This window comes from Lithobates pipiens, unplaced genomic scaffold, assembly GCF_037356315.1.
Source record: "Lithobates pipiens isolate NorthernLeopardFrog02 unplaced genomic scaffold, aLitPip1_a1.2 Scaffold_22, whole genome shotgun sequence".
Lineage (NCBI taxonomy): Eukaryota > Metazoa > Chordata > Amphibia > Anura > Ranidae > Lithobates > Lithobates pipiens.
The window spans coordinates 277,651,501-277,666,380 of record NW_027507784.1 but is presented as its reverse complement, the minus strand read 5'-3'; the positions used below and the strand labels follow the sequence as shown (position 1 = coordinate 277,666,380).

At 45.6% G+C, this 14,880-nt stretch overlaps 1 protein-coding gene across 1 annotated transcript in view; it reads right to left on the bottom strand.

The window, feature by feature from the left end:
• Window positions 1-6,689: 6,689 nt before the first annotated feature.
• LOC143924671 (cytochrome P450 2W1-like) overlaps window positions 6,690-14,880 on the bottom strand; it is a 74,142-nt gene continuing 65,951 nt past the window's right edge. Inside the window, exons 7-9 of the mRNA XM_077449075.1 lie at window positions 11,017-11,201; window positions 9,245-9,386; window positions 6,690-8,331 (exon numbers count right to left, since the gene is read on the bottom strand). Of these exons, the coding sequence (XP_077305201.1) occupies window positions 8,135-8,331; window positions 9,245-9,386; window positions 11,017-11,201 (524 nt within the window). The 3' untranslated portion in view covers window positions 6,690-8,134. The remainder of the gene's footprint in view (window positions 8,332-9,244; window positions 9,387-11,016; window positions 11,202-14,880) is intronic.

Sequence of the window (14,880 nt, the reverse complement as noted above, 5' to 3'; positions counted from 1 at the left end):
GGTCCTTACAGAACAGCAGACTGTACCGCACTCAAGCCTATGTACCGTAGCACCCTATACCAAGTTACCAGTCCTTATAAGAACTTTTGTGGACCAAGCAGGTTGTGTATTAGTGTTTAGCAGACTGTACGTCAGTCCCTATACCGCTGAAGGACTGCTGCAGTATAGGGCAGCGGTCAGCAGTGGTGCACGTCAACCCTATCTATTGTGGACCGATAGCGGTCCTTACAGAACAGCAGACTGTACCGCACTCAAGCCTATGTACCGTAGCACCCTATACCAAGTTACCAGTCCTTATAAGAACTTTTGTGGAACAAGCAGGTTGTGTGTTAGTGATTAGCAGACTGTACGTCAGTCCCTATACCGCTGAAGGACTGCTGCAGTATAGGGCAGCGGTCAGCAGTGGTGCACGTCAACCCTATCTATTGTGGACCGATAGCGGTCCTTACAGAACAGCAGACTGTACCGCACTCAAGCCTATGTACCGTAGCACCCTATACCAAGTTACCAGTCCTTATAAGAACTTTTGTGGAACAAGCAGGTTGTGTGTTAGTGATTAGCAGACTGTACGTCAGTCCCTATACCGCTGAAGGACTGCTGCAGTATAGGGCAGCGGTCAGCAGTGGTGCACGTCAACCCTATCTATTGTGGACCGATAGCGGTCCTTACAGAACAGCAGACTGTACCGCACTCAAGCCTATGTACCGTAGCACCCTATACCAAGTTACCAGTCCTTATAAGAACTTTTGTGGAACAAGCAGGTTGTGTGTTAGTGATTAGCAGACTGTACGTCAGTCCCTATACCGCTGAAGGACTGCTGCAGTATAGGTGAGCGGTCAGCAGTGGTGCACGTCAACCCTATCTATTGTGGACCGATAGCGGTCCTTACAGAACAGCAGACTGTACCGCACTCAAGCCTATGTACCGTAGCACCCTATACCAAGTTACCAGTCCTTATAAGAACTTTTGTGGACCAAGCAGGTTGTGTGTTAGTGTTTAGCAGACTGTACGTCAGTCCCTATACCGCTGAAGGACTGCTGCAGTATAGGGCAGCGGTCAGCAGTGGTGCACGTCAACCCTATCTATTGTGGACCGATAGCGGTCCTTACAGAACAGCAGACTGTACCGCACTCAAGCCTATGTACCGTAGCACCCTATACCAAGTTACCAGTCCTTATAAGAACTTTTGTGGAACAAGCAGGTTGTGTGTTAGTGATTAGCAGACTGTACGTCAGTCCCTATACCGCTGAAGGACTGCTGCAGTATAGGTGAGCGGTCAGCAGTGGTGCACGTCAACCCTATCTATTGTGGACCGATAGCGGTCCTTACAGAACAGCAGACTGTACCGCACTCAAGCCTATGTACCGTAGCACCCTATACCAAGTTACCAGTCCTTATAAGAACTTTTGTGGACCAAGCAGGTTGTGTATTAGTGTTTAGCAGACTGTACGTCAGTCCCTATACCGCTGAAGGACTGCTGCAGTATAGGGCAGCGGTCAGCAGTGGTGCACGTCAACCCTATCTATTGTGGACCGATAGCGGTCCTTACAGAACAGCAGACTGTACCGCACTCAAGCCTATGTACCGTAGCACCCTATACCAAGTTACCAGTCCTTATAAGAACTTTTGTGGACCAAGCAGGTTGTGTATTAGTGTTTAGCAGACTGTACGTCAGTCCCTATACCGCTGAAGGACTGCTGCAGTATAGGGCAGCGGTCAGCAGTGGTGCACGTCAACCCTATCTATTGTGGACCGATAGCGGTCCTTACAGAACAGCAGACTGTACCGCACTCAAGCCTATGTACCGTAGCACCCTATACCAAGTTACCAGTCCTTATAAGAACTTTTGTGGAACAAGCAGGTTGTGTGTTAGTGATTAGCAAACTGTACGTCAGTCCCTATACCGCTGAAGGACTGCTGCAGTATAGGGCAGCGGTCAGCAGTGGTGCACGTCAACCCTATCTATTGTGGACCGATAGCGGTCCTTACAGAACAGCAGACTGTACCGCACTCAAGCCTATGTACCGTAGCACCCTATACCAAGTTACCAGTCCTTATAAGAACTTTTGTGGAACAAGTGAGTTGTGAATGTTTAGCAGACTGCAGCAGAAGGGCAGCAGTCAAGTATAATATCCTTTCTATATTTGGAAGAAAGAATATTATACATGTACAAGCCTATTACTGTACCACTGATACCAGTCCTGAAAAGAACCTTTGTGGAACTAATAATAACAGCAAGTCTTTAAAATTACCCTCACTGCCTGACAACACTGCTTCCTTCCTGTCCCTATACAAATTGGCAAAAAAAGAGAACGATTAGTGGTTACTGGAACAGCTCTTTTGTGGACCTTGATAGTAACAGCTAATGATGATGATGATGATGATGATGATGAAAGACTAATCTGGCTGTCCCTGTAGCATACACCGTCCTTTCCCTTTCTCTAAACTAACAAAAGACACTCAGGCTGCTGCAAGAATCAGCAGCACAGCAAACCTATCAACACCTAACACCTATACCAGTCCTGAAAAGAACTTTTGTGTACCAAATAGCTAGTGGTTTATCTCTCCCTACTCCACACAGGAACCTGTCCCTATCTTAACAGAAGAAAGAATGTAAAATGGCCACCGGATCGGGTGTATTTATAGGTTAGGGGGAATGTACAAGTGTCCATGTGCTGTCATGTCTCAATTGGCTGTCCTGTATCACATGATAAACGTGTCACCAAAGGTTAAAGTTCTTGTATACATTAAACACGTAAGTCCGCCGCGGCGAACGACGGAAAAAGGCGTTCGAACGTGCGGACCGCGAATGTCGGAAATTCGCCGCGAAACGACCGCCGGGCGAACCGTTCGGCCATCACTAGTGCCCAACAGGTCCTTAAGCAGACAGCCACTGGCCTTGGACAACAGCACATACATTTGTTGTGGAAGACCATGCCATCCATGGATTCTGAATGATTCCAGGGGATGGTGTTACTTGGCCTCATTGGTTCAATTTTGTTTAAATCAATTAATCGACTCATTTCGATTAATTATAACGCACATACAGATCCAACTACTTTTACCTGATCTCCTTGCATTGCAAGTCTGCATTAGTCAGTGGTAAATGTGGTATACACTATGTACAATCACTCGACACTAGTTAGTTTCCACAATCCATGACTTAACTTCACAGTTCACACAAATACGTTCTGAATTCAAACTGTAGCACTGACGTAAGTAATTTTATTTTCCACAGTAGCGTGACAATCCCTCCACCTCCGGTCTAAATAATCACTCTCCCCTTATGGCGTGGACCCCTGTGTAAACATCTTAAAGAAACAGCTGCGCTAAAACTTATAAGAAACCAAAATTATAAAGTGACATAATCTTTCCTATTTTTTGCAAAAATCTCGAAGGTTGCAAAATAGTGCAAAAAAAGTTCAATGAAACAATAATTTTCAAATATATAAACAGTCCGAAGAAGATGAAAGATAGATAGGATGATGAATCTCAGTCCATTTCAGTGACTACAAGACCACCCTTCACGCATGTAGCAGGTGCACCCAGAGGAAAGAGGTTTATCCACCACCAAATTCAGTGAGGCTTACCAGCTGCCAGGATCTCTTTTTTAAGGAGATCATACGAGCTTGCAAATAGCACGTCCCTGGTCCTTTTAATAGGCTCTGCTGGTATCTCCAACTTTCATGCCCCCTTCTTAAAGCGTCTCCCGTTCCACCACAATCATTTGGCAAAACAAAAAAAGAGAGGCTCCCATAGCGTAACTCCGTAAAATGCAAATGCAAAAAAGTATATATATATGTGTGTGTATGTGTATATATATATATATATATATATATATATATGTGTGTGTGTGTGTGTGTGTGTGTGTGAAACAGTCCATATGCAGTCCCTGTCTATTGCAAAATAATTACAATGAACAATTTTAGCTCAGGGGCTAATAGTCAAAAGTCTTCTGTACAAAAAAGGAATCACCCAGATTTCCACATCTCCACCAAGGACAGTAAATGCAGCACAAACTGCTTACCAAATGAACCTGACTGAGTGGTCAAATAGAGCTGCTGAGAACACTCCCCAAGTAGGTGGGGTGCAGCATGGTGCGACAACAATACCACAGTCCAAATATAATGAAAGAACGTGTATTGAAACTATGCAAAGACGGTGCAAAGACAGCCCAGCTTGTAGACATCATGTCTCAGCCGAACTGACAGTGCCTGTTAGGAGGGGCAGAATGTGGCCTGGCTGTCTCGTGCCCAAGCAGGAAGATGTCGAGAGAGATTGCGAGCTCTAATCTTTCCCTCCTCGTAAGGAACCTTTTCCTGCTGCTAGTTCTGTCCCTTCCAGACATGGTACCTGTCCCTACTCTGCCCACTCACAAAATGTGTGCCTAGCCTGGGAGCAAGTGCCTTAAATAGCCTCCGCCTGACTCAAGATGGCTGCTAGAGTCACATAGGGCAATAGCATACAATTGGATAGCTTCCCCAGTGACCCAGGAAACCATAGGAGAATCATGTTCCTCTTAACTTCCTCTCCAGCTGTAATGCCGCTACGGACCAGTGCCACCTACAGTGGAGAAAGTAGACTGCACCTACCTTCACCCAGGTAGCCAAGTCGATGGATCTGTGTAAATTATTTTCTTTATTTTGTTAATTTTTGTTTTCCAATATCCTGGAACTTGCACACACGGAGTGTGATAACGTAAGACAAAAATGAACTAAATAAAGAAAAGTCTTTGCATAAATCCATCCACTGGGCTACCTGAGGGTTGTTCCACTTAATCTTTGGGGGTCATTTTAATTTCGTAAGCAGTTTGTGTTGCTTGTCCTGTCCTCAGTGGAGATGTGGTAGTCTGGATGATTCTTTTTTTTTTTACAGAGAATACATTTTAATATTAGCACCTGAGTTTTAAGTGTTCACTGTTATAACAGAAGTTGCATGTAGACTGTTCTATCTATCTATATATATATATATATATATATATATATATATATACACACACACAGTATATATATATATACACAGTGATACCTCGGTTCACGAATGCTTCTGTTCACGAACAAGTCAGTTCGTGAACAGAAAAGTTCACAAAAATTAGCTTCGGCTCACAACCTCCGCTTAATTTCATGAACAGGGGTCGCGAACATCTTTCCTGCACTGACACGTTCATATTGAGAATGGCAGTGCAAGATTAGAGTCTTAGGAGAACCTGTCCACTCAGATAGGGGCTTCTGCCCCCCGACTACCATGAGGATGGGCTCACTTGATTGAAAATCATGGAAAAACAGTTCATATGAATTCTACAACTTTATCATGCCCTCAGATGATCTTTTCCTGGACGCATAGTGATGTTTTTATGGCCCCTGGATTAGTCATTTAAATTGGGGTTTGGGATTGTTTCAAACAAGTATTAAAGAGAATGCCTTGGAGGCTACCGTTCATCAAGTAGCGACATTGGATAAAGAGGTTATCTTGGCCCCTAAGGATAAATCTGTTAAGGAGTGGGAATATGAATGGTCTTTCCATACTACCTATTCCAGTCAGCACAGAATGGTTAACCAACTGCTTAAAAAGCACTGGAGAGTATTAAAAAGTTATGAGATTCTGGGACCTGCTCTCCCTGAACAACTAAAATGATAACGAAAATACCCGAAATTCGGACAAAAATGCATTTGGACGAAAACAAATGCACATGTCTAATAAGGACCCAAAACAAATGAAGGTGGTGGGTGTCGAGGTGGGCATACCACATTGGAGGGGCATGAACATGGTCCAACATATAGCCAGGTGAGAAACTCGTTGGATATACGAATTCCGATAGGGGACTACATTTGTTCAATATTTTATTTAATATCTTATTTAGTATTTTATTATATGTATTTTATTGAGAATATTTACCATCCACCATATAAGGCACTAATATGGATATGCCATTAGAGTAATTGGAATATTATATGGGTGGATTGAATATATGTTATGTAATTGAGAGTAACAATACGTTTTGTCCCCTGTTGCTGGAATAGGGGACAGTGGGTCTTTTGGTACATGACTGCCATGGGAGGAATCTCGGGCTACAGTAACATGGTGATGCGGTCCATGTTGGTTAGTGGACACACTGCCATCTAGTGACCGGCACTAATACTGCTATTTGGTTATTTGTAAGTGATGATATGGTCATGCTAGGATTAATTGTGTTTTAGATAACCAGATATAGGATCTGTATACTTTGAAATGAGTGTGTGGACAGATTGTAAATGCCGATTAAAACAGCAATACTTCCGGTTATATGTAACTGAAATAGAGCACAGTGGAACCCTTGAAACATGGCCACCATGTTAATAGTCTTGGACTATGGAAATATGGTGGTGCGGTTCATGCTGGTTTTGAATACTAGCAGAACTGCTCCCTAGTGTTCGGCAACAGAAATTTTCTCTGAATATAAGGAAGTGATGTGAGCACCGCTGACCCTTACTGCCTCACAGAAGAAGTCCCATTGAACGAAACGTATGTCAATGCGCATATAGACCCTGGAGGGTCTAAAAACCTGGTAAGCAGATACTTACCCTATCTATCCTGTGAGGAGCACCGGGTGTCTTCACAAATTGAGCATTGGATCAGCATACGTTTTGAGTTCACTTTATGGATGTGGAATTGGGACACTCGGACTATTAACAATTTTTTTTCTTTTTCCCTTTTTTTCATTTTTTCACGTTTTTATCTTTATTGCATTATATTAAATTTATTTTGCACTTTAATCATTAAGGGCATGTTTTTACAGCTCTACACGTTTTGATTTTAAGTATTAAAGAGGAGCTATAGTTTAGGTCAGCTTAACCACTTCCCGTCTGGTCTATAGCAGATTGACGGCCGGGTGGTGGCTCTGTTATCCTGACTGGGCATCATATGACGTCTAGCAGGATAACATGCCTGCACAACAACCAGGAAGCCCCCATCAGATGTGCCCATCAGCTGCCAATCAGTGCTCATCAGCTGCCAGTCAGTGCCCCATCAATAACGTCTGGCAGTGCCAATCAGTGCCCACCGCAGTGCCAATCATTCCCCAGCAGGAACACCTGTCAGTACCTCATCATCATTGCTGCTCATCAGTGCCATCTATTAGTGTCCATCAGTGCCACCTGTCAGTGCCTATCAGTGCCCATCAGTGCTGCATATCAGTGTCGCCTATCGGTGCCCATCAGTGCTGCATTTCAGTGCCCATCAATTCTACATGTCAGTGCCTCCTCATCAGTGCACATCAGCGCCAACTCATCAGCGTCGCTTCATCAGTGCCAATCAGTGCCGCCTCATTAAGGCCCGTCAGCAAAAATTTGGGTCTTTATTAGTTTGTTTAGCAAAAAATAAAAACCGCAGAGGTGATCAAATATCACAAAAAGAAAGCTCTATTTGTGGGAAGAAAATTACAAAAATCTAGTTTGGGTACAGTGTTGAAAGCTGAAAATTGTCCCTGGCAGGAAGGGGCGAAAGTACCTGGTATTGAAGTAGTTAATGTAAAAGACTGTATGTAATATATGTTTAAAATCCTTTTTTTTTTTGTAGATATATCTCAAATATATATACATATACGTATATACAAACAAAAAAAAGTTCGGAACAGATTACCTTAACCTGATTTATTTGAACCTTATGGAAAAATTTGCCTCAGTTCACAACCAATTTGGTTCGCTTCACAAATAAGTTTGTGAACCGAGGTACCACTGTATATATATATATATATATGTACTGTATATACAGTATACTATATATATGCCTTTTTGTTATGGTCGCCATTCCTTGCACTTTATTTTGGATTTTTTTTATTGTTCATGTATATCAATTTTCACTTTGACTGTAAAAATTGTTTAGCACTGTACATTCAGTTTTCGTATATATCATATACAGTAACACTGCTTAAAGTCTGATTATGTTATAAAATGCATATTTCCCAATATTTGACACAAGCACTTATTATAAATGAAATTCTGAAAACTTGACAAAGTAGAGGAACAGATTGTAAAAAGCAAAGTGCTCCAGTGTGTAGGAGAACATTGCTCCTATATGGAGCCCATGAGACCACTGAGCTGTGTGGCCTCTTGAAAATCAATTGCAAACTGTATATGTTGTCATTACTTTCAATTTGCTAAACTGCCTCTATTCTAGGTGTAGCAACAACATAATAGCTCTTAGGTCTTGAAGTGAAGAAAGGATCTGCAGTGAGGTTCAAGTCTTCCTTTTTCACTTCTGGTGGAGGAGTGAATGTAAACTTCTGTAACATTCCTGTGATGAAAATGAAAAGTTCCATCCTGGCCAGACTCTCCCCAGCACACACCCTGCGTCCTGTGTATAAAAGATAAATAAATGGTTATTAGAGCAAAGTTAGGCTTAACGTGGACAGTTGTCATGCAATTCCCAGCCCATGTGTGGTTAGTGCAGGATTTGCAGAATTTACATTTATTGATGTTGTATTTAGACTGAGGCAAGTAGTGCCCTCCAAAACACAAATACAGTATTTCTTACATTGGTGGTCAACAGAAAGAACGCTTCTTAGCCCCCGTACACACGGTAGGAAATTCCGACGGAAAAGGTCCGATCGGATTATATTGTCGGAAAATCCGATCGTGTGTGGGCTCTATCAGACTTTTTTTTTTACCTTAGATCGAAGCTGTTGCAGCGGTCCCCGCACACTGCCTTGACCGGCGACATGTCTGAGTTATTTCTGGGTTTGTGGCAAAAGCTGCTATGACGCATGGATGCGGGACTGGCCCTGAAGAAATGGCATGAGCAGGTTGTGTCTTCAGCGCGCATGCGCCGATGACATTGGCCCAAGAGCATATGGTAAATATCTCCTAAACCATGTAGGTTTAAGAAATATTTACAGTACCTACAGGTAAGCCTTATTATAGGCTTACCTGTAGGTACAAATGGTGTAACTAAGTTTAAAACCACTTTAAATGTATGTGTAGCCCTTTGGTGCTGTTGGAAAGTATACTCCTGAGAAAGACTGGACACAGACCTATGTCAAGAAAGATGACCTTCCCTGTTCTATAACTTGCACCCAGTGTGCATCTGTGGGTGGATCATTACACATAGGCAAGATACCCCTATAAATTACCAATAAATAAGTTAGATTAGTGCATTGGAAACATCTATCGTGTTGTTATTTGTTGTGCACAGTAAACTGTTAGTGGGTTCCCTGAAATCAAATTCATAGTATTTTATATATAGTAGAGTTAGTATTTTATTTGCTCACCTTTGGAGAATGCAAAGAATTCATCTCTCTTCAAAAACTTCCCATTAGCATCAAGGAAATGATTGGGGTTGAATCCCCAGGGGTTCTCCCATTTAGTTTCATCATATAAAATTGATGTGAAAAGAGGAATCACTATGGTTCCCTAATAAATAATAATGAATACAATTAAATATCAACTGACCTTTAATTCTAATTTTCAGAGACAGCAATGTCCCACTATTACTTGTGTTTTATCACAATGGTTTTCTCAAGCCCCTGAGGAAGTCATTGTGACAAAACATGTGTTGGGCAGGTCCTTGTGATGTCACTATACAGTCTGAAATAATGTGAATGCATTTATTTTAAAGTGCCTGATGGTATTTCACTATTGTGAGTTTCGCTTTTTCCCTTGATGTAATCATGGATCTGGGATATTTGATCAAGGTGTCTATAACCTGCTGAAGAGAGTAGTTGGTTCAAGGATACATGGTGAAGCTCTATTTGACATTCTGATTTTGGAGGTCACAATGACAGGCACATGGCATGCGGCAACTTATATAGGGACATCGCCGGATGATGTCCCCGCCCATTAGGATGTAACCGTCCCAGCATCCTCTGGGACTGTGACATCATAATGGCGGGGACATCATCCGGCGATGTCCCTATATAAGTCACCGCACGCCGCGTGCCTGTCATTGTGACCAGAGACAGCGACGGGGCAACAGCTCAAAGAAAAGAAAAGAGAAGAAGAGAACAGAAGAACAGAAGGCAGCGGCGGCGGCGACAGAAGACCGGGCCACCGCATGTAAAAGAGCTAGAAGAAAGCGCGGTGGCCTGGCAAGAAGAACCGAAGAGGGGGACAAAACCCCCGAAGTCGGAAGAAGAGGGCGGCAGCGAAGAAGAAAGCCAGGCTCCTCCGCTAGTAAAAGAGCTAGCAGAAGATAGCGGAGGAGTCCGGCGAGAAGACCCCCGAAGACAGAAGAAGATCCCCGGAGCTGTGCAATAAACTATTTTAACCCTTGTGTGTTGTGTTTTTTTACATTTTTTTCACAGGTGAATGGGTAGGGGTACACTGTACTCCAGGGGTGCTCAACCTGTGGCTCTCCAGCTGTTGCAAAACTACAAGTCCCATCATGGCTCTGCCTCTGGGTGTCATGCTTGTGGCTGTCGGAGTCTTGCTATGCCTCATGGGACTTGTAGTTCCGCAACAGCTGGAGAGCCACAGGTTGAGCACCCCTGCTGTACTCCATACTCATTCACATAGGGTGGGGGGCCGGTATCCAGGGGCCCCCTTATCAAAGGGGGCTCCTGGATTCCGATAAGCCCCCCGCCCGCAGACCCTGACAACCAACGGCCAGGGTTGTCGGGAAGAGGCCGTTGTCCTCATCAATATGGGGGCAAGGTGCTTTGGGGTGAGGGGGCCGCGCGGCCCCCCCTTCCCCAAAGCACCCCCCATGTTGAGGCACACGGTCTGGTATGGCTCAGGAGGGGGGGCGCTCGCTCGTCCCCACCCCCTTTCCTGACCGGCCGGGTAGCTTGCTTGGATAAGGGTCTGACATGGACCTAGGGGGACCCCCACGCCATTTTTTTGGTGTAGGGATTCCCCTTTAACTCCATACCAGGTGACGGTGCCAGCGGCGCTTCCTTCGCTGGTCCCGGCTACCTGGAGCCGCGCTCAAAATGAACGGAGTTTCCTCCGTGTGTGTGGACTAGTCCGTTCATTTCAAAAGTACGGGAATCTCTGCTCTAAAGTTCTCTTGTCCCTCTACTCAACAAAATAATTCAACACTTACCTTAGGTATAGTGTAGCCCCTGAAACTGATATCTGTGGGTGTAGCATGTGGCAGGAATTGGAGGATGTTGCCAAAACGTTGAACTTCATGTATAACTGCGAGGCAGTAAGGCAGCACCTTATGGTCCTCCCACCTTGGAGGGCGCTCCAGCCCAATCACATCTTCAATCTCATCCTGAGCTTTTTCTTAAATAACAAAACATTGTGAATTTTTTTCAGCCACTTTGATTATTCAACTTTGGATTATCTCTTTTTTATACTTCTTGTGTTTGTTTTTATTAAGATTATTTATTTCTTCCTCTAGCTTTTATTTATTCTGTTTTTTTTTCATTGTGGTTAATAACAACACTCTCTTATATTTGTCATTCACACACTGTTCATACATTTTTTTTCCACTGCAGCTTTAATTCTGATTGCTCTTAGCCAGTTGGCACCTGTTTTTCATCCTTCATCATTATTCTCTCCCTACGGCCAATGATGCATAAAAGCGTTCATCCTGTTCTATGCTCCTACCCTATGACAAAACCTCAGTGGGTGTGGCAAAATGAAACAGGGTGTGTGGTTTGGTGGAGACATGTAGGCTGAGGCCGCTTCTTATTTGTTCACCTAGGCTGGTCGGGAGCAGCGATGATCCTTTTTCCTCTTTACAATGTGATTTTGTTTACATTGTGATTCTGCGCAGCTGGGAGCTTTTCTGTTCATCCCTGACCTTCAATTGACAGTTTGCAAGAGGAGGGAGGAGAGGAGGAATATGACTGGCTACTTCAGTAGGTTCAGAATAAACCCTGCACCCTGGGCACAGAAGGTAGGGACCCCACGCTTCAGACAATGCTTCTGTAGGTGCTACTGGATTCTGTGTGCACAGCAGGGAGAGAAGCAGATAGAGTGACAAGCTGGTGTGCTGTCTTGTGAGCAGAGGGCCAGACAAGAATGTGGATTCTCCATAGAGGGAGAAAGAAAGGGACTAAGCCAGAGGATCCGTGTGAGCATGAATGAAAGGCTCAGGCTTGAGATGGGAAATTCACAAGTTGGTGTGCCTTTTAGCTGTGTTTCATGGTGCAGACTATCAACCCAAGGATACCTACAGTGGTGATAGGCATTTTGCTGACCTGCACTTTGCAAAACATGCTTTAAGTTGCTGAACTTTGCTACTGCCAGGAGAATCTGCCAAAAACACATTGGGAGCATTTATTTGTGGATTACAAATACTCTCACTTTGAGAATGAGTGCTTCAATGAGATTCTACAGGCCCTACTATCAACATATTGTATGTCGGTTTTTCCTCTTTCCTAAGGAGAGTAGATGAGCCATACTGTTTATTACATCTGCTGGTGTTCTCTTTTAGAATTCTATTTTTATTTTTTGCTTTTATCCCCCAGTGTGTTTGACAATAGTGATGGACGAACTTCCGACGGGACGTTTCGCGAACGCGAAACGCGAACGGACACAAACGTTCGCGAAAACGACCGTTCGCCGCGGGCTCCATTGACTTCAATGGGAGGCGAATTTCGCAAACCTTTAGGTCGAATTTGCGGCCACGGGGTAATTATTAGGGGGTAGCACGTAGTCCCACCACCTGGACAATAGCATAATACATGTATGAGGTGAATTTGGGATCGATAACTACAAGCATTTTTTTTTTATTTGGGAAATTGTTCTGACAATTCAGGACTATGGAGCTAATGAAGGCAATGGAGGAGAGGGAAGGTCAGGGACCAGGGTAGGCAAACAAGAGGGTGCAGGAGATACAGAGCACTGACAGCAGCACCGTAATACAGAGCACTGACATCAGCACCGTGACATACAGCGCTGACAGCAGCTCCGTGACATACAGCGCTGACAGCAGCTCCGTGACATACAGCGCTGACAGCAGCTCCGTGACATACAGCGCTGACAGCAGCTCCGTGACATACAGCGCTGACAGCAGCTCCGTGACATACAGCGCTGACAGCAGCACCGTGACATACAGCGCTGACAGCAGCTCCGTGACATACAGCGCTGACAGCAGCTCCGTGACATACAGCGCTGACAGCAGCTCCGTGACATACAGCGCTGACAGCAGCTCCGTGACATACAGCGCTGACAGCAGCTCCGTGACATACAGCGCTGACAGCAGCACCGTGACATACAGCGCTGACAGCAGCTCCGTGACATACAGCGCTGACAGCAGCTCCGTGACATACAGCGCTGACAGCAGCTCCGTGACATACAGCGCTGACAGCAGCTCCGTGACATACAGCGCTGACAGCAGCTCCGTGACATACAGCGCTGACAGCAGCTCCGTGACATACAGCGCTGACAGCAGCTCCGTGACATACAGCGCTGACAGCAGCTCCGTGACATACAGCGCTGACAGCAGCTCCGTGACATACAGCGCTGACAGCAGCTCCGTGACATACAGCGCTGACAGCAGCTCCGTGACATACAGCGCTGACAGCAGCTCCGTGACATACAGCGCTGACAGCAGCTCCGTGACATACAGCGCTGACAGCAGCTCCGTGACATACAGCGCTGACAGCAGCACCGTGACATACAGCGCTGACAGCAGCTCCGTGACATACAGCGCTGACAGCAGCTCCGTGACATACAGCGCTGACAGCAGCTCCGTGACATACAGCACTGACAGCAGCTCCGTGACATACAGCGCTGACAGCAGCTCCGTGACATACAGCGCTGACAGCAGCACCGTGACATACAGCGCTGACAGCAGCTCCGTGACATACAGCGCTGACAGCAGCTCCGTGACATACAGCGCTGACAGCAGCTCCGTGACATACAGCGCTGACAGCAGCTCCGTGACATACAGCGCTGACAGCAGCTCCGTGACATACAGCGCTGACAGCAGCTCCGTGACATACAGCGCTGACAGCAGCTCCGTGACATACAGCGCTGACAGCAGCTCCGTGACATACAGCGCTGACAGCAGCTCCGTGACATACAGCGCTGACAGCAGCTCCGTGACATACAGCGCTGACAGCAGCTCCGTGACATACAGCGCTGACAGCAGCACCGTAAGCAGCCCCAGGAGGAAGTCAGCACAGCACAGGGATGGTGTGATCCCCTCATAATAAGAACCCCCAGGAGGAAGTCAGCACAGCACAGGGATGGTGGGAGCCCCTCATAATAAGAACACCCAGGAGGAAGTCAGCACAGCACAGGGATGGTGGGAACCCCTCATAATAAGCAGCCCCAGTAGAAATATGACACCGCTCAACCTCTTCAAAGAGGAGGGTAGGGGCATATAGTACGGTGTGCTTTTTTGGGTCAGGGAAGTGAGCCAAATGAATTAAGAAGGTCTGTGTGCTTGATTCCAAAAATTGTTTATAGACATATACATGGTCTACTGATCACATGTGTTGAATTCCTCCGAGATCCATGCCTCATTCATTTTTAGAAATGTGAGGTAGTTAACACTGTGGTGAGCTAGGCGAGTACGCTTATCGGTCACAATCCCCCCTGCTGCGCTGAACGTCCTTTCGGACAGGACACTGGATGAGGGGCAAGCCAACAGTTCGATTGCAAATTGGGCAAGCTCTGGCCAGAGGTCAAGCCTGCCCACCCAGTAGTCTAGGGGTTCATCACTCCTCAGAGCGTCCACATCGGCCGTTAACCCAATGTAGTCGGACACCTGACGGTCTAGGCGTTCCCTGATGCTGGATCCGGATGACACCTGTCGATGGGTCGGCTGAAAGAATGACCTCATATCCGAAGTCACCAACACATCTTCAAACCGGCCTCTTCTTGCAGGCGCTGTTGGATTGGTACCCGCAAATCCTTCTCTGGGAGTGGGAATTGCTCCTCTGCCAGCGCACGCAAAAGCAGAATGCAGCATTTCTCGAAGCAAGGCCTGGAAGTGCTGCATTCT